Here is a 23,419-nt window from a genome sequence, read left to right as displayed (position 1 = left end):
TACTTAAAATGTTTCCAGGGTTAGTTTTGGAAAATGTGATGTGCTCTTGTCCCTATTTGTAGGCCTGCTATAAATAGGTTAGGCGGGTTACGCATGCTCATGCTTGATTGGAAATTGCAGTGCCTTGAGCCTCAGGGAGCTGAGGGGTCCATCTACAAAAAGACAGAAGAAACATATGAATGGTGACTTTATCTGAAGGAAGATACCGTGTCAATTTATAACATTTCATGGATTTGTTACCAACTGGACATAACGGTAACATTGTACTTTTACCAAAGTTATATGTTGCTAATGTCTGGTTCTATAGTAGAAGTCATTGCATTACAATTGATTAAGACAGTAGAAGTAGGTTTGCTGATTTTTACATTTTCCTTCAACTTTATAAATATTAACTAAAAAAGTGCTTCTTGAGTTTGTGTCTTAAAAAAGTAACCATGAACTTTATTTCTCTTTCAGTTGCTGTCTCCTAGGTTTTAGACCCATATCGAATAATAGCAACAGAAGAAAAATGATTTTGTTAGCTGGACTGACACCTATCATCAATCACTGAGGAGGCTTCTCTGGGGGACTTGAAAGTGAAACGTAATTTTTTGGAGAATGAGTTCCAGGAGGCTTACAACACGCTCCTACTCTGCGGGGGATGGAAGGTCCGGCTACCACAATGTAGATGATGTCACAGGGAGCAGCAGAGCCAACAGCCGAGCCAACAGCCACAGCTACCTCTCCAGTGTCAGGCCTGAACACAGGTAAACATCCCCTTGAACCTGCCCCCACCGCCTTCGTTTAAAATCAACGACTGGGCTTGAGTGACATAGACAATTATAACTCTACCTAACCAAGTAATAACATGTTTATTACGTAGTTCCTCTCCCTAACAAATGGCATCATGTGTTGTTAATATTAAAATAGGATTTGCAATCTTTGTGAATTGAAATGTGTGGATTTTTCTGTGTTTTACTTTAATTTAGTTGGTTTCGTTTCATTGTCTAAAGGGCTGCTTGAATGACCAGCTGATAGGTAACACTCAAAACTAGCTCATAAAACCCCATGACCATGAAGGTCAGCTCTATGCTCTTTATAAATAAACTACAACTCACTGCATAAGTGTGTGGAAATATATACTGTCTTTCAATATCCAACCCACCTAAAAACAGAAGAACATTAAGGAAAATCCAGTATGGACTAATTGCAAAGTGAGTGTTAAAACCTAGTATGATATTTTAAGTCAAGTGCAAACATTTATTCATAACTGTAATTCAGTAAAATATTAACAATTTTGCAGCATTGCAGGATCAGGAAACATCCATAATGTATGTAGTAATATGTATCTCATTTGAATGTATTACATTCAGGGTCATGTGTGTTCGATCATACGAACCCCGTTTCCCAAAAAGTTTGGACGCCACGTAAAATGCAAATCAAAACAGAATGCAATGATGTGCAAATCATTTAACCCTATATTTATTTGAAAATGGTACAAAGACAAATTAAATAATGAAACTGAGAAATGTAATTGTTTTTGGAAAAATCTATTCCCATTTTTTATTTGAGCAACACGTTAAAAAAAACTGGGGATGGGCATGTTTGCCACTGTGTTGCATCACCTCTTCTTTTAACAACACGCTGTGTTTGCGAACTAAGGAGAGAAATTGCTGTAGTTTTGAAAGTGAAATGTTTTCCCAATCTGGCTTGATATAGGATTTCAGCTGCTTAACAGTTCAGTGTCTCCTTTATTGTATTTTTTGTTTCATAATGCACCAAATGTTTTCAGTGGGTGACAAGTCTGGACGGCAGGCCAGTTTAGCATAGTTAAAGTCTCTTTTTGAGACTCTTTTTTAACACAAGACTCAGTTTAGACTCTTTTCTACAGAGCCATGCTCTTGTAATACGTGCAGAATGTGGTTTGGCATTGTCTTGCTTAAATAAGCAAGGCCTTCACTGAAAAGATGTTGCCTGGATGGCAGCATATGTTTCTCCAAAACCTGTAATTGTTTGGCATTAATGGTGCTCTCACAGTTGTGCAAGTCACCCACGCCATGTGCACTAATGCACCATTATACCATCACGGATGCTGGCTTTTGAACTGTGCACTGATAACAATCTGGATGGTCCCTCTCCTCTTTAGCCTGGAGGATGCGGCATCCATAATTCTCCAAAATAATTTCACATTGTGATTTGTCAGACCACAAGACAGTTTTGCACTTGACCGTAGTCTATTTTAAATGAGCTCGGGCCCAGAGAAGGCTGCGGCGTTTCTGGATCTTGTTTATGTATGGTTTCTTCTTTGCATGGTAATGTTTTAACTTGCATTTGCGGATGCAGCAACAAAATGTGTTTACAGCCCATGCAGTGATGTCCACTAAACAATCGTGTCTGTTTTGAATGCAGTGCCGCCTGAGGGCCCAAAGATCACGGCCATCCTATATTGGTTTTCAGGCCTTGTCCCTTGCGTACAGACATTTCTTCGTATTCTCTGAATCTTTTAATGGTATTATGTACCATATATGACGAGATCCCCAAACTCTTTGCAATTTGACATTGAGAAACATTATTCTCAAATTGTTGCAATATTTGCCCGTGCAGTCTTACACAGAGTGGTGAACCCCTCCCCATCTTTACTTCTGAAAGACTCCTACTCTCTGGGATGACCTTTTTATACCTAATCATATTACTGACATGTTGCCAATTAACCTAATTAGTTGGAGATGTTCCACCAGTTTTTATTTAGCATTTCATAACGTTTACAGTCTTTTGTTGCCCCTGCCCCAGCTTTTTTGAAACATGTTGCTGGCATATATTTTTATATATAGACACAATAACATTTCTCAGTTTCAACATGTAATATGTTGTCTTTGTAAGTATAAATATAAGTATCCCAACTTTTTGGAAACAGGGTTGTAGTAAAATGTATTTTGTTATGGAATAACAGATTCAGATTTGATAGCCAGTTTAAATAATGACCAGTAAATTGTTGAAAAAAAGACTATTACAATTTATATTTAAGAGCACTTATTCCATATATGCATATTTTCCTTCATGATGGAACACGCACTATGCCTGATGAGCTGCTTTTATCTGCCCCCTTTCTGCATAGCTACTCCAGTCACAGCTATTCTCAATACAGGCCATCAAGGTACTCATGCATCTGTTTAGAATCCATTTAACTAACACCTGCACTTGCTATTTTATGCTTTCTTTTGCCGGGCTTGTGTTTTCTTTCACTTAGGACAGACAATAAAAAAGAATAAATGTGTGTTTGGTGAAATATATTGGCTGTTATTTGGTCACAGTGATATTGGATTGCATCACATATTACATTACAAACGACATAACACCCATTCTGACCTCTGAAATACATATGAAAAGAAACACAATCCATGGAAATTGAATCACTAGTATCTGAAATCACATTACCTAACAGTATGTAGGCTTAAATTTGTTCAAGAAAATATGTTGTATTATTTAAAAAATGACACATTTAGAAAATAGATTTGGCCCAGGGCTTAAAAATGTGTTTCTATTTGGAAATTAAAGTTGTTGTTTTTTGCAGGAGCACACTGCACTGTGTTATGCAACAGTTAACTGAGGAAACCCAGCCATACTTTGAATCCACTTTAAAGTCAAAAGCTGTGTCTGAAACCTGTAACACCATGTTCACCTGTGACGTGTCAGGTAAATCTGTCTCCCACAGTCTGTGTATCAGTGCAATACATTGTTTGTTTTCTCATTCTTAGTTTTCAAGATGTTAACCAATCTAAAAGTAGTTCTCCTGTATACATTTCTATTTGTTTCAATCTTTCTTTTTAGGTCACCCGACTCCGGAAGTGACATGGTATAAAGATGATGTGCAATTGGACAGATACTGTGGACTACCTAAATATAATATATCCCGCAATGGACAAAACCATTCCCTGCACATTTATAAGTATGCATTTTCTAACGCATAAAAATAGCAATTTTTGTAAAAAAATTTTTACTTTTGGTCTGTATAATTTCTGTTAACATTTAAAATTGTTACATAAAAAAATGACAATAGACTATAGAATTTCTCTTTTCTTTCCAGTTGCAGTGAGGAGGATGCAGCCATCTACCAGGCGTCTGCCAGGAACAGCAAAGGCATTGTGTCCTGCTCTGGAGTTCTGGAGGTGGGGACGATGACGGAGTACAAAATCCACCAGCAATATTTTGCAAAGATGAAGCTTAATGCAGAAAAGAATAGCAGGGAGCTGGAGAAGCCCAAGGTGTGGGACAAGGAGAACCACATATCTTTAGATGGTCAACAGGAGACACAGAGGACCATCAGTCCAGACCGGTCCCAGAGGAAAAGACATTCTCCTATGGACCACAGCTTCATTGCCCCCAGCTCTATGGAGAATGAGGTGGTGGAGAAAAATACTCTGGCCCAGGCTGCTGAGGTTGAGTCCAGAATACAGGACAGAGTGGCAGGGGAAGAGGAAATGGAAACTACTGTTATTGGGACTGGGGCTTCCTATATCAAACGACAGACAGCCATTACAGAAAATGGAAGTAGCAAAGGCTTGACGTATGACCATGATTCATTGCAAAAGTATTTTGCTCCACATACGCCCAAAGTATCACTGTCCAAGAAGAAGGTAAAGATCTTTAAAGGAGAAGAGAGCAGTGTGACAGCTGATAGCCAGGCAGGGAAGGGGCCTGAGAGGGACAGTGGGATGAGTGAGGAAGGAAAAGTCAGTGTGACATTCTGTCTGGCAGATTCTGCAACCTTGCCAATTGAAGCAATGGAAGTGGAGAGTGCTGTGGACCCTTCAGCCTCCAAGATGAATGGTGTAAACTACATGAAACAGACAAAGAAAGACCCACAGAATAACACTGTGTCCATAATGGAAGACGTGAAGGTTCAATTGGATGAAAAGACGCTTGTAAAAACCCTACCACACAAGGATGAATCTACTTCTCCTGGGTTCTCTTCGAAAGGGCAAACCACTTCAGGGACTAAGAATCAAACATGTTCAGTGGCTCAGGTGACCCGTAAGGTTGGAAATAACAACATCAAGGGAAGTCATAGTACAGTTCCTCCTGTGACCTCAATACAACCACAAGCACATACTTCAGATAAACTACAACCAAAACCAATTATTCCAGTTGAACTACAACCACAACCAAGTCTTGCAGTTGAACTACAACCACAACCAAGCACATCAGTTACATTACAACCTCAGCCAAGTGCTTCACTGAAACTACAACCACAACCAAGACCTCCCTCTGTAACGTCACAACCACAACAGAGCGAAATAGTAAAGCCACCAGTACAAACAAGCCTTTCAGTGAAACCACCAGAACAAACAAGCCTTTCAGTAAAACCACCAACACAGCCAAGCCTTTCAGTAAAACCACAAGCACAGCCAAGCCTTTCAGTAAAACCACAAGCACAGCCAAGCCTTTTAGTAAAACCACGAGCACAGCCAAGCCTTTCAGTAAAACCATCAGCACATCCAAGCCTTTTAGTAAAACCACAAGCACAGCCAAGTCTTATAGTAAAACCACAAGCACAACCAAGCCATCCAGTAAAACTGCAAGCACAACCAATCCTTTCCACAAAACCAGAAGCACAACCAAGTCTGTCATTGAATCCAGAAACACAACCAAGTCATCATTCAGCAAAACTACAACCACAGCCAAATAAACGGAGTCCTCTTTCAGGGGAACTAGTACCACAGCTATGTCAGTCAAGTGGTCCTTCAGCAAAACGTAATCCAAGTCCTTCTGCAAACCTGCATTCACAATCAAGTCCTTCACAAACACAACAACCTCAAACAAGTCCCTCTGTTACTCTACAACCACAACCAAGTTCTTGTCCACATATGTCAAACAGCTCATCAAAGGGCATTGGAACCAATCAAAACATTATAATGGACAATAAGCCTTCGGCACCGGGAAACCTTAACAGCTTTACTGCGAAAGCTAAAACAGAATGCTCATCAAAGGATTCTGCGACAGTGCTTGGGATACTACAATCAGATACATCTTCCATCCATCAAACTGGAAGAGCGGGTCATGTTGCTGGGGGTACAGTGCCATCTGTCCTAATGATACCCCGTGAGAGCAGCAAGTCCGTCTCTGCTTTGCCTCAGCGTCTGTGTGAACAGGCAGGAGATCAGATGTCTGAGGAGGAAACAAGCACCAGCCTAAAGAATGTGTCTGTGTCTCAGCTGCCTGTGCTGCTGGGTGAGGAGGTGAGTGTCCCTGCTCTGTCCCTATGAGCTCATGGAGCGCCTAGTGTTTCCAACAAACACCAGCCACATCAGATCAGTTACACAAGCACCCAGAGGGATATTATTAGATTTTAAGTATTCCTTCACTGTGTGACAAGATTTATTTGTAATGATGCATGTGCTGGCAAAGGCAACAGGTATTTTACCGCTGCTAGATATTGAATGACTGAAAACATTTATTTAAATATCATCGAGGACCCGAAGGCTTATGTCGTGTGTTAGATTTGTCCAACAAGGATTTTGGGAGGTCATCTCTGTTGGCTTTTAAACAGTGTGTGGCTTTGAGTCTACAGGGAATGGTCTTGATGGGGAAAACAATTGACATGACAGTGAAAAGCACAGTGGAACAGATGATTTAGTGATGATGACTCAAAAGGTTTAGGCTTGGTCCATACGTAGAAAGTATAATAGGTAATGTGTTTGATCTGCTTGAGACTTGACTGTTATCCTTAATTTAAAGTCTATTCTTTCAGCTATACTGCAGATATGAATTGTTTGTTTGCTGCAGTATTTCAAAACAACTTTGGTAATGTTCATTTCGGTCATTGTTTATAATCATACATGTTTACGTCAGTGTTTGGAGCATGCATGTTTTACACAGTCATTTTGGAAGATCTGGGAGGCGCATTTACTACCGTTCGTTCGGAAGCTCAGCGTTTGTGGGGCATGTGCTGTCTAACATTCGTTGGCTTTCTGAAAGCGTCTATTTACATAACATTCCTTAACCATTCATTAAACTATCTTGCCAGCTATGCAATAATGAGAAACACTGATTGGCTTTCTCCAGTGCATAAATCTTTAATGTTATGTTTAGTTTTGTTGCTTTCTACTATATTAGTCATGGCTAACAAAGCACTGACTTAATAACTAGTAAATATTATACTAGTGGCTAATGAAGAACTGGCATAGTAACTGGTAATTTCCAGTTTGGCAGTCAATATATCGTTACAATTTCCAAATGTTATTACCTTGGAAAAGGGAGACAATTCCAGGTTAATATATTTAGTCCCACAGGCACACTGTGAAAGACATAAAAAGAACCAGCTGTATTAAAGAAACAACACAGACAATACTTAACAACATAATAAAGAAATAAGATGAGATTGGTAACTGCATAATATACTTATACCGACCTAATCTGTGTTTTTCTCAGAAGAATGTAGACCTATTTTCTTCAGGATTGCATGTGTCACTCTTCTTATTCTGTTATCTACTTTCTCCTCCAGTCTTTCTCCTCTTTTCTTCACTTGTCTTCCTTCCTTTCCTTCTCTTTACCTTTCAACCTTACTCTCCTACACTCTCCTCCCTTCACTCTTTTTACTCCCTTAATTGTTCCTTTTCACTCTCTTCTCCTTCCTCTCCAATCTTTAATAACAAATAGTACACTATTAGACAAAATAGTTTGGTTAACAGATTGCCATTGCTTGCCTCATTTTTGTTTTTTTTCTCAAAAACATTGTTTGGAATAATAAATTGGCAGGCTCTGTAATCATATCTTTAACTTTCCTCCTCTATCTCCTTCACTGTTCTTTCTATCCAGTCGTCCTCTCCTTCCTCTCCATCTTCTATGCTAATGTTATCAATGACAATTCCTAAATATATTTTATATTATAATGCCAAACCACTAAAATTCTAATCTACAAATAAATATATTCATAATTAATTCTGCATTAATTTAATATGATCATATTTTCATAATAACGCTTCTTTACATAGATACCATAACAGTAGCTAGCTAACCTAGCTAGCTAACTTAGTCTACATAGCTAACATTAGCTAGCATAACCTATTTAAAATCTTATAGAGCAGATCATCTATCTATTTAATCAATTGCGACATTATAACATCACTAGCTACTATCTCACACGATTGAAACCTGTCTTGAAAAGGCATTTGTGCTTATGTTGTGGATTCACTTGCCACTTGCGAGCTTCTGGACGAGTTTTCCAAAGCAGTTTTCTCAAAAATTAGTGCGAACAAGTATTTAGCAGAAGAGTTAATGGATCTGCTATTGTGAGCAGCCCTCTCTGCCAAAACAAGCACAACGCGATTGAGATGTCAACTTGTGGGCTCTACTGCCCAGTCTATCTTGCCACATAAAATATTATTTCTCTTTGCTGTTTTTAACACACAATGAAAAACGGGGACATTTTCCGAGGGCCGCTCCAGCCGGGGACAGGCCACCAAAAACGGACTGTCCCCGGAAAACAGGGAACATCTGATCACCCTACAGTCTTTAGCTTAACCAGGCTAATGAAGCACTGGCATAATAATTCAAATCAAGAGTGGTGAATGCTTTAACTATTTTGCTTGCGTGAATGCTTTAACTATAATTTTTTGAAGCAAGCACAAGGAATAATAAGTACAGCCGGTAAATAGCCTGTAACACTTTCTTCAGCCCAGTGAGGTTCTGACACCAGGAACTCGAAGTCACAGCACATAGAGCATAATGCATTAAAAAAGGTGATTTATATATTTCTATCATCAACTACCAGTTCCAGTATTGCTCACTGTCTCCTTGCTTGCATGCATGTGTACGTTGAGATAGCAACTTTATTTCCACAGTTATGAACTAGAAACTTACAACCCCTTTTCCCAAAAACTTGGGACGCTGCGTAAAATGCTAATAAAATTATTGAATACCTATATTTAGTTGATAGTAAGTAGTACATAGACAACATATTAAATGTTGAACCAGAGAAATGTTATTGTTTTTGGAAAAATATATGCCCATTTAGAATTTGATGCCAGCAACACATTTCAAAAACGTTGGGACAGGGGTGTGTTTGTTACAGTGTTGCATCACCTCTTCATTTAAATGCATTCTAAGCATTTGGGAACTGAGGAGACCAATTTCAGCAGTTTTGTAGGGGAAATGTTTTCCCATTCTTGCTTGATATAGGATTTTAGCTGCTCAACAGATCAGGGTCTCCCGTGTGATAAAGCACCTTTGTTTTCAATGGGTGACAGGTCTGGACTGCAGGCAGGCCAGTTTAGCACCCTGACTCTTTTTCTACGGAGCCATGCTGTCATAATACATGCAGAATGTGCTTTGGCATTGTCTTGCAGAATAAGCAAGGCCTTCCCATCTTAAATTAACTTGGGCCCAGAGAACGCGGCAGTGTTCTTATTTGCATGGGAGAGTTTTAACTTGCATTTGTGGATGCAACGACATACTGAGAATGTTTTTCAGAAGTGTTCCTGAGCCCATGCAATGATTTCCACTACAGTATCATGTCTATTTTTAATGCAGTGATCACAGCAATCCATTATTGGTTTTGGGCCTTGTCCCTTGCGTACTGAGATTTATCCGGATTCTCTGAATGATATTATGTACTGTATATCATGAGGTCCCCAAACTCTTTGCAATTTTACATTGAGAACCATTATTCTTAAATTGTTGCACTTTTTGCCTGCACAATCTTTCACAGAGTCATGAACTCCTTGCCATCTTTACTTCTGAAAGACTCATCCTCTCTGGGATGTTCTTTTTATACCCAATCATGTTACTGACCTGGTGCCAATTAACCTAATTACAGTGGGGAGAACAAGTATTTGATACACTGCTGATTTTGCAGGTTTTCCTACTTACAAAGCATGTAGAGGTCTGTAATTCATAGGTACACTTCAACTGTGAGAGATGGAATCTAAAACAAAAATCCAGAAAATCACATGGTATGATTTTTAAATAATTCATTTGCATTTTATTGCATGACATAATTATTTGATCGGCTACCAACCAGTAAGAATTCCGGCTCTCACATACCTGTTAGTTTTTCTTTATGAAGCCCTCCTGTTCTCCACTCATTACCTGTATTAACTGCACCTGTTTGAACTTGCAACCTGTATAAAAGATACCTGTCCACACACTCAAACAGACTCCAACCTCTCCACAATGGCCAAGACCAGAGAGCTGTAAGGACATCAGGGATAAAACTGTAGACCTGCACAAGGCTGGGATAGGCTACAGGACAATAGGCGCAATTATTAGAAAATGGAAGAAGTTCAGGATAATGGTCAATCTCCTTTGGTCTGGGGCTCCATGCAAGATCTCGCCTCATGGGGCATCAATGATCATGAGGAAGGTGAGGGATCAGCCCAGAACTACACGGCAGGACCTGATCAATGACCTGAAGAGAGCTGGGACCACAGTCTCAAAGAAAATCATTAGTAACACATTACGACGTCATGGATTAAAATCCTGCAGCCCACGCAAGGTCCCACTGCTCAAGCCAGCGCATGTCCAGGCCAGTCTGAAGTTTGCCAATGACCATCTGGATGATCCAGAGGAGGAATGGGAGAAGGTCATGTGGTCTGATGAGACAAAAATAGATCTTTTTGGTCTAAACTCCACTCGCCCTGTTTGGAAGAAGAAGAAGGATGAGTACAACCCCAAGAACACCATCCCAACAGTGAAGCAAGGAGGTGGAAACATCATTCTTTGGGGATCATTCTTTTCTGCAAAGGGGACAGGATGACTTCACCATATTGAGGGGAGCATGGATGGGGCCATGTATCGCGAGGGAAGTGGAGGGAACTTCGTAAGAAGATGGCTTCGTAAGAAGCATCTCAAGGTCCTGGAGTGGCCTAGCCAGTCTCCAGACCTGAACCCAATAAAAAATCTTTGCAGAGAGCTGAAAGTCTGTATTGCACAGCGACAGCCCTGAAACCTGAAGGATCTGGAGAAGGTCTGTATGGAGGAGTGGGCCAAAATCCCTGCTGCAGTGTGTGCAAACCTGGTCAAGAACTACAGGAAACGTATGATCTCTGTAATTGCAAACAAAGTTTCTGTACCAAATATTAAGTTCTGCTTTTCTGATGTATCAAATACTTATGTCATGCAATAAAATGCAAATTAATTATTTCAAAATCATACAATGAGATTTTCTGGAATAATGTTTTATATTCCATTACTCACAGTTGAAGAGTACCTATGATAAAAATAACAGACTTCTACATGCTTTGTAAAGTGGGAAACCCTGCAGGTTATCAAATATTTGTTCTCTCCACTGTAGTTGAGAGATGTTCCACCAGGTGCTTTTCAAGTCTTTTTTAAAACATGTTGGTGGCATTAAATTAAATGTGGACATATTCTTCAAGGATCAATAACGTTTTTCCGTTTCAACATTTGATATATTGTCTTTGTACTATTTTCTATTGAAAATGTGGATTTTGCATTCTGTTTTTACTTCCATTTTACAGTGTTCCAACTTTTATGGAAACAGGGTTGTATAAGAAGTTTTTAAATTGTTGAATATAATAAGATATAATAACTCCTCAATTGATAGTGCATTTTGTTTCAAATGGTTTTACAACTATGGTAATACTTCACATGGTAATATAACTACTTCACATGGTAATATAACATATATTAGTCCTAGCCTGAAAATTGTTTAATTTCTATCCCGAAGATTGGTAGATGAGTCTCAGCTGTTTAGGACTTAAACAGCTGATTAGGACTTAAAAGGACTTAAAGCTGAGGAAAATACACACAACCTGACTCATGCTGTTTGGTATCTCTACTGATACTTCAAATGTATGCTTTTATCTCTTTGAAACGTGTTTGTTTTCTGTCACTGTTCACTTGGCTCCTTGTAGTTTTTATAGACGCTCCCCATTCCATGTCCGCAACACTCCTAATCTAGCTTTCCCTGCCCACACAACCCATGTGGAATACCTGGTCACTGGCACCATTTGGATATTTTGACCTGAACAAGGCAGAGGTCGTCTTGACCTATGCTGCCTCTCAGGTCCATTTTTGGCACTCACTGAGTCATGAATTATCCAAGAAAAAACAGCTACTCCAGCTGCTCTCCTTTCATCAGACTCCCATAGTCCAAGAGCATCTGGTGGTGGTGGCACAGAGCAAATCATCTCTTCAAAGGCAGGATTTTCTCCCTTCCCCCCTACTCACTTCTGTTTCTCTTTTTTTTTATTCCATGTTGTCAATTGGACTTAAATGGGTCGTCCAAAAATCTTATTCCAGTGAAAGTGCCCTTCAGGGACGCCGACAGGAACGACGGGCCCGGGACAGAATTTAACTTTTAGGATACACTGTAAACAAAAACTTGCATTCACTAGCTAGAAAGAAAGTTACCTATTTCATCTTTGATATTCACCTCGGACAGTCAAACTTTATTTGCTTGAGAGAGAAAGGAAAATACACACAACGATCAGCCATAACATTATGACCACCTGCCTAATATTGTTTGTCCAGCACATCCCACAGCTGCTCAAATGGATTGAGATCTCGGGAATTTGTCAACGCTGTGTGTTCTGACACCTTTCTATCAGTACCAGCATTAACTTTTTCAGCAATTTGAGCTACAGTAACTCATCTGTTGGATCGGACCACATGGGCCAGCCTTCGCTCCCCACATGCATCAATGAGCCTTGGCCGCCCATGACCCTGTCTGCCGTTTCACAGCTTTTCCTTTCTTGGACTACTTTTGATAGGTATTGACCACTGCAGACCTGGAACACCTCATAAGGGCCCCAGTTTTGGAGATGCTCTGACCCAGTGACAATCTGCCTTGTCTCCACGGGTTGAACTGGGAAACTTGGGAAATCCCAGGGAATCCCAGGGAAAACTAGGGATGTCCAACCACTTGGCGCCCTTCCCACTTGACTCTCTCCTCTTTTCTTCAGATTATCTCTGTTGACCCAACTCCCTCATGAACTCAACCCAGGGGAGGTTGTCTTCAAGGCGTCCATTGTTTCCCCCTTCTGTCTTTTTCTTTAATGTAATGTATCTGACTAACTCTAGTCAATAATGTGTAATACACCCAAACCATTCAACCTTGATTACGGTTATGGAGCAGAGCTCAGAAATACAATCCCATCATGCAATGTCACCATTCCTAAATGTCCATGAAGGGTAGAATGTGCTGTATCGTCTTACAAATTGATAAAATATACAAATTATAAAATGGATTATGTCTGAGATGTAAAAATGCATTTTGCAATGGCTATGCGGCCAAGTCCAGCTTACTATGAAAAGCTGTCTGTCATACACAGTGCCCTCCAGAATTGTTGTAATACAAATTACTTAATGCAGGGGTCCAGCAAAAATGAGAGAAAATTTCTTGACTAATAATGTTTTTTTCTTTTAAATATTTTTCCTTAATTATGGGTTGAGATCAAGCTGATAAACAACAACTGTAGTTTTTTCTTTGCAAAATCAAAAATGGGCTAAAAAGGATGTGAATGTCACATCTGGCGGAAAAAACACAGCATTTTTACAGAAGTATACAAAGTGGGACAATCATACTTGACACATGAAGGCCAAATATATCAAACTTTGACAAAAATTATGACCTATTTGTGTGAATCATTGTATACCATCATGGGTAAGTTCTGGTAAATGTCTTTCAGGTTGAAAAGTGGATTCTGACAGATGCAGCACTTTAAACAATTATAATGTCAGTCTTAAAAAATCCCCTTTCTCCATTTGATTTTGTCACAGCTAAGCTTGTTTAAAGTCTCCTATCTGCAGTGAACATTGTGGGCGTGAGACAGAAATATTTTTCCTCACTTAAAATGCAAGGCCTACAATTGATTTTCATACAACATGAGCCAAGAATAATCTTCCTTCTGTACCCATCTTAATTGTATTCTCTTGATTGGTTCTTAAGTGAATAGAAACATTTATATGAATTATTAGGTTTTAAATGCACTACAATTCCCTACGGCACTGCAGTATTATTCACTTAATGAGATGCAATGCAAATAATAATTTCAGTAAATGTAAATCAGGAAGAACCGTTAACAGGCTCCAGTGCTAATTTTGGTTTTGCAATTACACCTGGTGCTCATTTTAGCAGAGCTTTATTATATTTACCTAAGATCAGAAGAACAGGTTCAGACCAGGATTCAATCTTACAAGAGATTCATAAGCTGTATCAACATTACACTACCTTATCCTGTAGGCCTACTGTGAGACTGCACTGTGTTTGTGAGGGTACTGTTAATCTCTATGGCTCATCAGAGGACCACATACATTAAGTAATAATCATGTTATAGTATTACAGCTTTACAACACTTCCCTACTAGTGGTTCTATTAGACTCTGTTAAAGGCTTTGTATTTGAGGGGTTAAACCTGTGTTAATTATTGTGTGTTGACTATAAGCCATGGGTGTCAAGTGAAGAACAGTTTGTGAAGTCCTATGAAACAGGATTGCCCCATCCATTGACCAGGTTCCAGTTAGTAAATCTGTTTTAGCACTCAACCCGACAGAGAGAGGTCACCATGGAAAACAAGATTACAACCATATATTTAGAGTGATCATCTTTCTTCCCTCTCCTTTTATCTTTGATGTGATCACAGTGTCCCTAGAATTCTGTACAGTAGAACCAATTTTACAGGGGGGAAAATTACTTCTTCATACTTACATTTATTTTAAAACTAGCTAAAACAATTTGTAGTTGATAAGGCTTTACACATTGTTATATTGTAGGATGTGAAATGAACTGCATTTTATCCTGTATAAAAACATTCCTTTGTTGTTATTTTGGGTATGGTTTTTAACCCATGTTCACACATATTCAGAGAATTTTAAGATTTAAGATTGATACAGGTACTTGTAAATGTGTGCACAATGCAACAATGTAAATGTTTTATGATGCTGTGTATTATGAGTATGACATCAGTTAAGTATTAACAGCGTGGAAATCTCTTGTTGTATGTCAAGGTTACACAGAAACACAGACAGAAGATAGAGAGGAATGGAACACCTGTCTGTCCAGAATCAGTAACACCAACCACCCGAAGCAAGCTGAACATGCCACGAAAACACTCTCCATCGGCATCGGATGAAGAGCTTGTAACAGATGCTAACAAGCGTACCCCTGCTGTGCACAATACCCCTGGCCAATCAGCCTCTGACAAACTGACACAGGGCACACAGGAGTATTCCAGAGGATCAAATGAGAGCAATACAGTACCTTTTACAGAGCCACTGATGTCACCCCTCGAAAGCCATGGTGCTGGTGAGAACACCTTGGGGTGTAGTGTTTCATTAGTGGGACAGCGATGTCAAATTGAGATGGCTATAAAAAAAATTGGGGAGACAGAAATACAAGTTGATTTAAAAGGAAAGGGTAGTTTGGTAGGTGAGTTACAAGTGAAGCGAGACAATAACGAGAAGAAACCTGGGTTGGAATCTGTTCATAAAGCGGAGAGAGTTAGCAAATTTCAGGAAAGTGAGATCAAAACCATTTCAAAAACCCCTGTTATGGAAAGTGTTGAACGTGTAAAAGTGCAACTTTTGGATGTAGAATTAGAGAATAAGCAATGTGGTTTGAAGAAAGCAGAATGTAAAATTCCAGATATTCAAAAATGTCTTCCTCAGAATTGTTCCTTAAATCCCTGCTTCAGTACTTTTATTTCAAACAAAACAAATTCAACAGACAAAACAAATGTTTCAGATGCTGACATCTCTAGACATAAAAAAATATATTTAAAAGATGCCCCAAAACCAGTAGCCAAAGTAATGTCTATAGCAGAGCTTCTAAGATCACAAATGGTCTGCATAGACGATAACAAAGTTCCACTCGTCTCAGTGGCACCAATTGCGGAGATCTCCATTTCAACACCTCCGGTACAAAATCCAAATGCAGACCAACAACCTAGAAGCCCCTCAGTAACAGGCATACAGAACATGAGAATGCAAAGTCTGGAGTTAAGGATGTATGACACAAATTATAGACAGGAACCTGAGAAAAGCACTTGTAAGAAGGTAGCAGGTATTTGTAATGGCTTTGTTTCTGCTTCAAATGTAGAGCATAACTTAACTAGCTCTAAACCAGAATGTGTGGAATCTTCCATAGTTAGACCAATGACTGAAGCCTCATCTAAAGCTTTTGTTATTCCTCCCATCTCTATCATAGACATGGATGGTTCTTTAGAGAACAGTAATACTCCTCTATGTATAGTAACAAACACTGAAAATGTCATGGATGCAAAACATGAGCAGGTTTTGGATCATACTGCTTACATTAGTCCAGACGGTAATTATAATGGTCAAAGAGAGACTTCACTTATTACACCAGAGCAAAGGTCTTCAGAAATGACAGTTACTTCTACACCCATCTCATCTGTAACCGACACCGCAGAGACACAACAAAAACTCTCAAATTCAATAAAAGAGATGAATTCGTCACACGCACTGCCTCCAGTGTTCAGCAGTCAACATGGCAGAGACAGAAGGTGTCCTTCTTCCCTTTCGGAGCATTCAGAAGAGTCTAGCCCACTTCCTAATACCAAGAAGCCAGGATTTACAACGAACCCTTCAACCCCGACACTGCAACCTGTCCATGAACCCCCCCCAGTAATAGGTATGAATCTAATTCATAGTGAAGAACACAAACCTGATGCACCTCAGACTGATCCTCAGCCTGTAACAATGCTTGTAACCAGGGGTTTCCTGTGTAATGAGACTCAAGGGTCTGTACCTGTTTCCATCATTCATTTGGATAACAAAACCTCTCCATCCGAAGGGGTAAAAGCTGAGGAATATTCAAAGTCAGACTCTTTGTCATGTGTCACAGTCAATGAAGTCAGTACTGGCCTGCTAAAGACAGACAGTGTGTCCCTTATCCCCTCAGCCACCCCACAGGAGCTGGCCTCTGGTGCCCGCCGCAAAATCATCATTCCCAAAGTCCAAGGAGAGGACCCGAAAGCTGCAGCTTCACCAACGGATGTCCAGAGCCCTCACAGAGAGGAAGTGTCCAGGATTACCTTTGGGCTCTCCCCAGAGTCCCCTTCACCCAAGTCCCCTTGTCAATCCCTCAGATTTCCTCTGCGGCAGAACCAAAGTGGCCAACACACCCCTCCAGCAGAGAGACAGTCCCCTCTCCTTGTCAGAAGGAAAGTGACTCAAAATCCAGAGACAACAGACACTGCTAAGACTGAAGAGAAACCGTCTGAACAGGACAAGCACAAGCATAACCCATTCAAAGGTAAATGCTTCTAAAGATATATCAGTGTTGTGTGAAAAAAAAAAAAGGTGGCTGATATTGGCACATTTAGAGAAAGTCGTTATTTATTCATATTAATAAAATATTAATAAAATAACCATTTGAATTAGCACCATTTGTATTAGCATAAGCTACAGTAGTGTGTGTTACAAAGTTTCTGTGTTGTTTTTGATGCATTTTTGCAGTCACAAGATGGAGCCATATCACATAAAGTTAGGCAGATGTATATATATATATATATATATATATATATATATATATATATATATATATATATATCTTTACCTAATGTCTGTCTGTCATGGGTATCTGTCTCTTACATCTTTCTCTCTCTCTCCCATCTTCGCATTCTTTTCTCCCCCTTCTCTATTTCCAGCTCCTCAGGTTATCAGGAAGATTAGGGGAGAGCCCTTCTCAGATGCCGCGGGACATTTGAAACTGTGGTGCCAGTTTTTCAACGTGCTTAGTGACTCCACCATCAGGTGGTTCAGGGATGAGGTGGAGATCGCTACAGATAAAAGAAGGTAATTCCTCAATGCAGCCTGCCTGAATCATCAACAACACAATCACATTTTTTCTGTATGTATAAACTGGTGGCCACTGTGATAAGGTGTAAGGTGTTACAGAGACACCTTGTGGTAGGCAAATGTTTTAGTTCATTGTGGAGTCCATTCTCAATACCTTTATGTTTTCCAGTTCAGGAGATGAGACTCAGGTAGCACTGGCCATTGTTCACACATCCAGCATAGATTGTGGAGTTTACGGCTGCACCATCACTAATGAATATGGGACGGACACAACAGACTTTCTACTCTCTGTTGACAGTATGTACACTTACCTCTCGGTTCATCCTCAAAAGTTGGACTTTTTCATCACTTCATCTCTTTTACCTTTTATCTGTTATTATGGCTAATTTTGTTTACTCTGTCTTGGCAGTACTCTCTGGCATGTTTTTGCGTGATGATCAAGAAGGTAACGTTTCATTGTTTGTGTTCTGTTACTGTCTACTCCAGGTACACCCAACAATGCCAACATTAGTACATTTCAGTTTACATCCAGTTGAAATAATATAATATTATCATTATAATAACAGGAAGAATATATGCCATGTACCAGATACTTTTATCTAAAGTGGTCTAAAGTCATGCATGTCTTTCCACTAAACAGTGGGAGAGGAGATAGAGATGACTCCGCTGCTGTTCACTAAGGGCCTGGCTGACTCTGGCACCTGGGGAAGGAAGTTCTTTGGGCGGATCATGACGGAGGAGGCCCACATTGGAAAGGGTTGCTCCCACAAGGCCTGTAAGGTGAAAGTTATCTATGGGCTGGACCCAGTGTTTGAGTCGGGGTCTACCTGTTACATCAAGGTGAAGAGTCCCATTGCCTACTATGGAGCCAAAGGAGAGAGCAACTTGGTCGAGAGGAACCACGCAATGACACAGCAGGTGAAGGGTTTTGTTTTTCATGCATAAAGTACTCATTTAGTGGGAGTAACAAAATTGGTTACTGGGCTACCGTGACAATATTAGGAATGTTGTGATAAGAATCACCAAAATGTCAATTCTAGTCATTTTGTCTGTTCATATATGCATTGTTCTTTCCAACAGGAATGTAGAATTCAGAACATGGCCCGTGAATACTCCAAGATCTTTGCTGCAGAATGTAGGGTGATAGAAACCTTTGGGGCAGTACTGGAGTAAGTGTGATCATCAGACATATAACAACAATCGTTTTTTTCTTAAATCTTAACACATTCTCATAACACAGTGTGTCTGTATGTGTGTGTATTATGACAAGGAGGTGTCTCTATGTGTTCACAGAGTGATCCCAGTGTACCTGATATATCGCCCTGCCAATACTATTCCCCATGCCACTGTAGAGACTGACCTGAATGGGGACTTTGTAAGGTACAGTCAGGTTGATGCTTCAGGCCGCTTGGTCATGGGAACTGGCTCTGAGGCAGCACTGAAATGCAGTGCACTGCAGCACTGGATCCACCAGTGGACCAACGGAAACCTCCTGCTTACTCGGATGGAAGGTACAGTGTTCATAAACTCAGACGACTGACTCTCCCGTTGTGTTTTGGTAAATAACAGAACAGACTAAATTAACTGTAATTGTGTGTGATTCTGTTGCAGGTGTTGACCTCAAGATCACAAATGTTTCAGTGTCCATCAAATCAAAAGGGTTGGTAGGCTTATAATGTTCCCTGTTATATTCTCTGAACATTGTGTTTAAGAGGTATGCATGATAACACAGATCATTGCACAAATACGGCACAGTCACACTACAAGCGTCATGTTGCCTTGTCATCAACATCATGTCAAAGTGACATTCTACCTGTTAGAAACTCTCACCAGAAACCCATCAAAATCAAAAAAAATTCTTCCATATTTTCAATAACAATACTGAAACTATGCTCAGGGCAGTCATCAAGAATTGGACGTGGCGCAATCCAAGTAGTACAGGAAGAGTCATTTATTTCAAAGAAGGCTGGTGCCAACTCCATGGCTGTAGTGTAGCTTCTGGGTAATAATGCTGTAATAACTAGGGCACAGAGCTCTGTAAACAACCCGTTCCTTTACTCTGTAACATAATCATTGTTGTCATTCCAGGTACCAAAGTCTCACGATCACAGAGAACCCCAGTGTGTTTGAGCAGTTTGTCTCTCAGCACCACTGTAACTACTACTGTGGCCTCCTCAGCCTGAAACTGCTGAAAAGCCAAGACTCCCTACAGACCCCAGCCAAACCCAAGGGCTCCAGGAGCCCACTGCTCCACCGCAAAGTGTCTGGCTCCTCCAGGTATGATGCACTGCCATTTGGCCAGTGGGCAAGGCAATTAACCTTAAATTGTGGATGACCCCTGTGCCTGTCAATGTTTGTGTCATTGACATGTTTTTTTCTCTTTTTAGTCCACAGCCCTCCAGGAAAGCTACAGGAAGCCCCAGGCTGGCCAGAAAGGAAGTTGAGCCAGAGGACAGCAAGTCCACTACCAACCTCAAGAATGTAGATTTCCTCAAGGTTGTCCAGAGCTAGAATGGCTTCTCTGGTTGTAGAAAACAGCTGCTTTTCTCAATGAAGAGAATACATACTGAACAAGGTATGGAATCACGGCCGGACATGTCCACCCCATCAGTAGAGCTTTGGGGGAGCTGGGAGCCAGTCTGGGATGAAAGGCTGGTGACCCCTCCCTCCTTTAAGCTTTGAGAGAAAAAGAGACAAAGACAGAGGCATGGGTCCCAGAAGAAGGTTGAGATGGATGGCCATCTCAGAAGGCCAAGAGAATGGAAAGACAATGAGAACGAAGAATGTAGCCAGACATAACAGAGGCATTTTGCACATATTCAAATTAATTATGTGTTTCAAGAAACAATGACAAGCACCTTAGTATCAAAGGTCATGATGTCTATGTTGCCAGAATTGGAAACAATAGATATAAATGACTGCAGTAGTACGACCATCAAAGTATACAATTATTAATTATTAAATTGACTAAATAATGAATTATTACCATAATGACTCATTATTATTATTATTATGATATACTATATAAAAGCCTTTTATACTTTGCTGTCGTCAAGCCTTGCAGACCTTTGCCATTCAAGTTGTCAATTTGTTGAGGTAATCTGAAGAGATTTCACCCCATGCTTCTTGAGGCACCTCCCACAAGTTGGATTGGCTTGATGGGCACTTCTTATTTACCATACGGCCAAGCTGCTCCCACAACTGCTCAATAAGGTTGACATTCGGTGACTGTGCTGGCCACTCCATTATAGACAGGACACCAACTGATTTCTTCCCTAAATAGTTCTTGCATTGTTTGGAGCTGTGCTTTGAGTCATTGTCCTGTTGAAGGAAAACATTTGCACCAATCAAGCACCATCCACAGGGTATGGCATGGCATTGCAAAATGGAGGGATAGCCTTCTTCAAGATCCCTTTCATCCCAAATAGCACTCAATTTACTTGTGGCACATCCCATAGCTTTTATTTTCAAAACAGAGGTGGGGTGATACACTTAGTTATTGTTTCAATTGCAGATTCTAGCTGTAAAGATGAAGGCTTTCACATGAACATGGGGTAACAAAAAACATTACAGTACATAAATTAACAGTTAGTTGAGGAGTAAAAGACAATCCTCTTGGAAAAGCACTCCTTTCAGGATCTTTGTTCTATTACGACAATGCTTTTGTATATCATCCATTATATAGTATTCCATGACACTGAACACAGTGAATAATCCCACACTGACTTTTATACTGGAACTTCTCTCTGTGTGCATTGTATAACATTCATAAAAACGTTACCAGGAGGCCATGTCTGTAAAATAAAACATATTGAATTAAATTACATCTCATTAAATAAGACGTGCTTGGCCTATCTCAAGGAATTTTGAGTGCTGTTCTGGAAGGTATTTGACCTGTAATGTATATCTGTCATGGGAGTTATTCAGTAGGCAGGTAGCTACATCACTTGTTGTAATCAAAAGCAGCCCATCTGCTCTATGCAATGTATATCTACCCATCCAACGTTCTCTATATGAAATGCAATATCTTGGTATGTGAGTTTCCCAGCAGTATCTGACTGACCTCCACTATCTGAGAAAGCATAGTTACAGAGCATTCTGTTATCATCATTCCACTGGAGCTATGAATAGTGCGGTTATATTGAAACACGCCACAACTGATAATAACCTCATTCATTTTAACCACTGTAATATTTCAGATTCAAAGAGCCCACACATTAAATTGCTGAAAGACATTTACTGAGTAAAACATCAAATTGAGAGAAATACTGTATGTAACTTAAGTCAAAAAAGAATATAATTCCATTCTTTATGGAAAGATATTTGTCTGAAAATGGCATTTTCATATAATTTGAAGTAAGACATTCACTGAACAACTTTCACAATTTGTGAATAAAAGTCACTGATTTAGCTAAATAATGCCAGGCAACACAGGTATAAGCCACTTCAGATTACCATCACTTAAAACATCAGCATTCTGCACACTAGATGTCAGCATCACAAAGAAAGAGACATTTACTCAAGTAAAACAAAATGGAGTGGCAATTATGTTTTACTATATTACAGAAGATCTTTACATACTGCAATTTAAAATAAACCTTTATCAGAATACGTTTATGATGTGCTGCAATTTATACTCATGGAAGGCATGCAAGAGACAGAGAGGGAACATCAGAGACAGAGAGATGAAAAATGAGAGAAAGACACTTGAGAGATGATTGAAAACCCTTGTGGTGAAGCTCGGGGGCGAGTGTGCTGCTCCCTCCAACCTACCACACTGTTGATTTCATCATTCTATCAATCACTGAGCGAGAGGGTTCAGAGCCGTCAGGCGTCAATGCAACCCCACCAACGCTGTGATGACTGACAAAATCAGCTTCAAGTGGAGAGAACACATTACTCAGAGTCTTTAGTCTCTGTTTGGGATTAATGTGTTCCCGAGATCTGGAGGGGATTTTAGACAGCCCAACATAAATAAGTAAAGAGGAAGTATTGGAAGGTCGATCAGATATCCGACTGCAGCAACAATAGTGTTTGTGTTTCTGAAGAAGGCAAGGGCTCTATCTCAACCACCAACATTTCAGAAACCACACTCCACAGCATTGCAACGCATAAGCCTATTCAGAGTACACATGCATCGATGGCAGTATGTTCACCATGCAAAGATGAGGTTTGCCCTCATACTGAACTTAAGTTTATGTCATGACAATTCTGTACTTATGTTGTCCTTACTACAGTTTAATTATAACTATGTTTTAGTTAGTGGAAGCCTATGAAGCAAGATATAACTGGGCCAAGATTCTACAGATTTTGACATTGTTTCATTTGAAACTGAACCGTAGTTTACAGTAAGGTAACTAGCTAGCTAACAAGTTGTTTACAAATGTAATTCACCCAGTGCTAGCTCAGACTGAACCATGGTGTATTGTTTCTTTTGCACAGAAATTGCTTTCAACGAATGGAACCAAGTTAAAAAAAAATCCTTTATTAACAATACTTTTAAACCTCATGCCCAACCCAAAATTAGGATTAAAAGGCACATTTTGTTTCAGGTGTTTTTACTTCGACGTTGTGAAATCGGACTTTGGTTTTACATAATCAGTTAGTGGATGTAGAAGCTAATGATGAAGAACAATATTTGTAAAGGCCCACAGGATGTT

At 39.9% G+C, this 23,419-nt stretch overlaps 1 protein-coding gene across 5 annotated transcripts; it reads left to right on the top strand.

The window, feature by feature from the left end:
• Positions 1 to 117: 117 nt before the first annotated feature.
• Positions 118 to 20,738, top strand: alpk3b (alpha-kinase 3b). 5 transcript variants are annotated; one of them, XM_020052010.3, is made up of 17 exons: positions 118 to 255; positions 457 to 746; positions 3,095 to 3,133; positions 3,551 to 3,672; positions 3,808 to 3,925; positions 4,064 to 6,215; positions 14,946 to 15,243; positions 16,861 to 17,214; positions 17,609 to 17,756; positions 17,929 to 18,056; positions 18,169 to 18,204; positions 18,400 to 18,677; positions 18,840 to 18,928; positions 19,053 to 19,270; positions 19,371 to 19,419; positions 19,848 to 20,036; positions 20,147 to 20,738. In XM_020052010.3, exons 2-17 carry the CDS (start codon positions 598 to 600, stop codon positions 20,268 to 20,270), a joined length of 4,491 nt encoding a protein of 1,496 aa, XP_019907569.3. In that variant the 5' UTR covers positions 118 to 255; positions 457 to 597; the 3' UTR covers positions 20,271 to 20,738. The 5 variants fall into 5 exon arrangements, with proteins under 5 accessions (XP_019907569.3, XP_019907564.3, XP_019907552.3 ...); XM_020052005.3 differs by having other exon boundaries at positions 14,946 to 16,590; XM_020051993.3 differs by having other exon boundaries at positions 14,946 to 17,214.
• The last annotated feature ends 2,681 nt before the right edge of the window (positions 20,739 to 23,419 follow it).

Source organism: Esox lucius, chromosome 2 (genome assembly GCF_011004845.1).
Source record: "Esox lucius isolate fEsoLuc1 chromosome 2, fEsoLuc1.pri, whole genome shotgun sequence".
Classification (NCBI taxonomy): Eukaryota; Metazoa; Chordata; class Actinopteri; order Esociformes; family Esocidae; genus Esox; species Esox lucius.
This window is presented reverse-complemented; position numbering and strand designations above follow the sequence as displayed.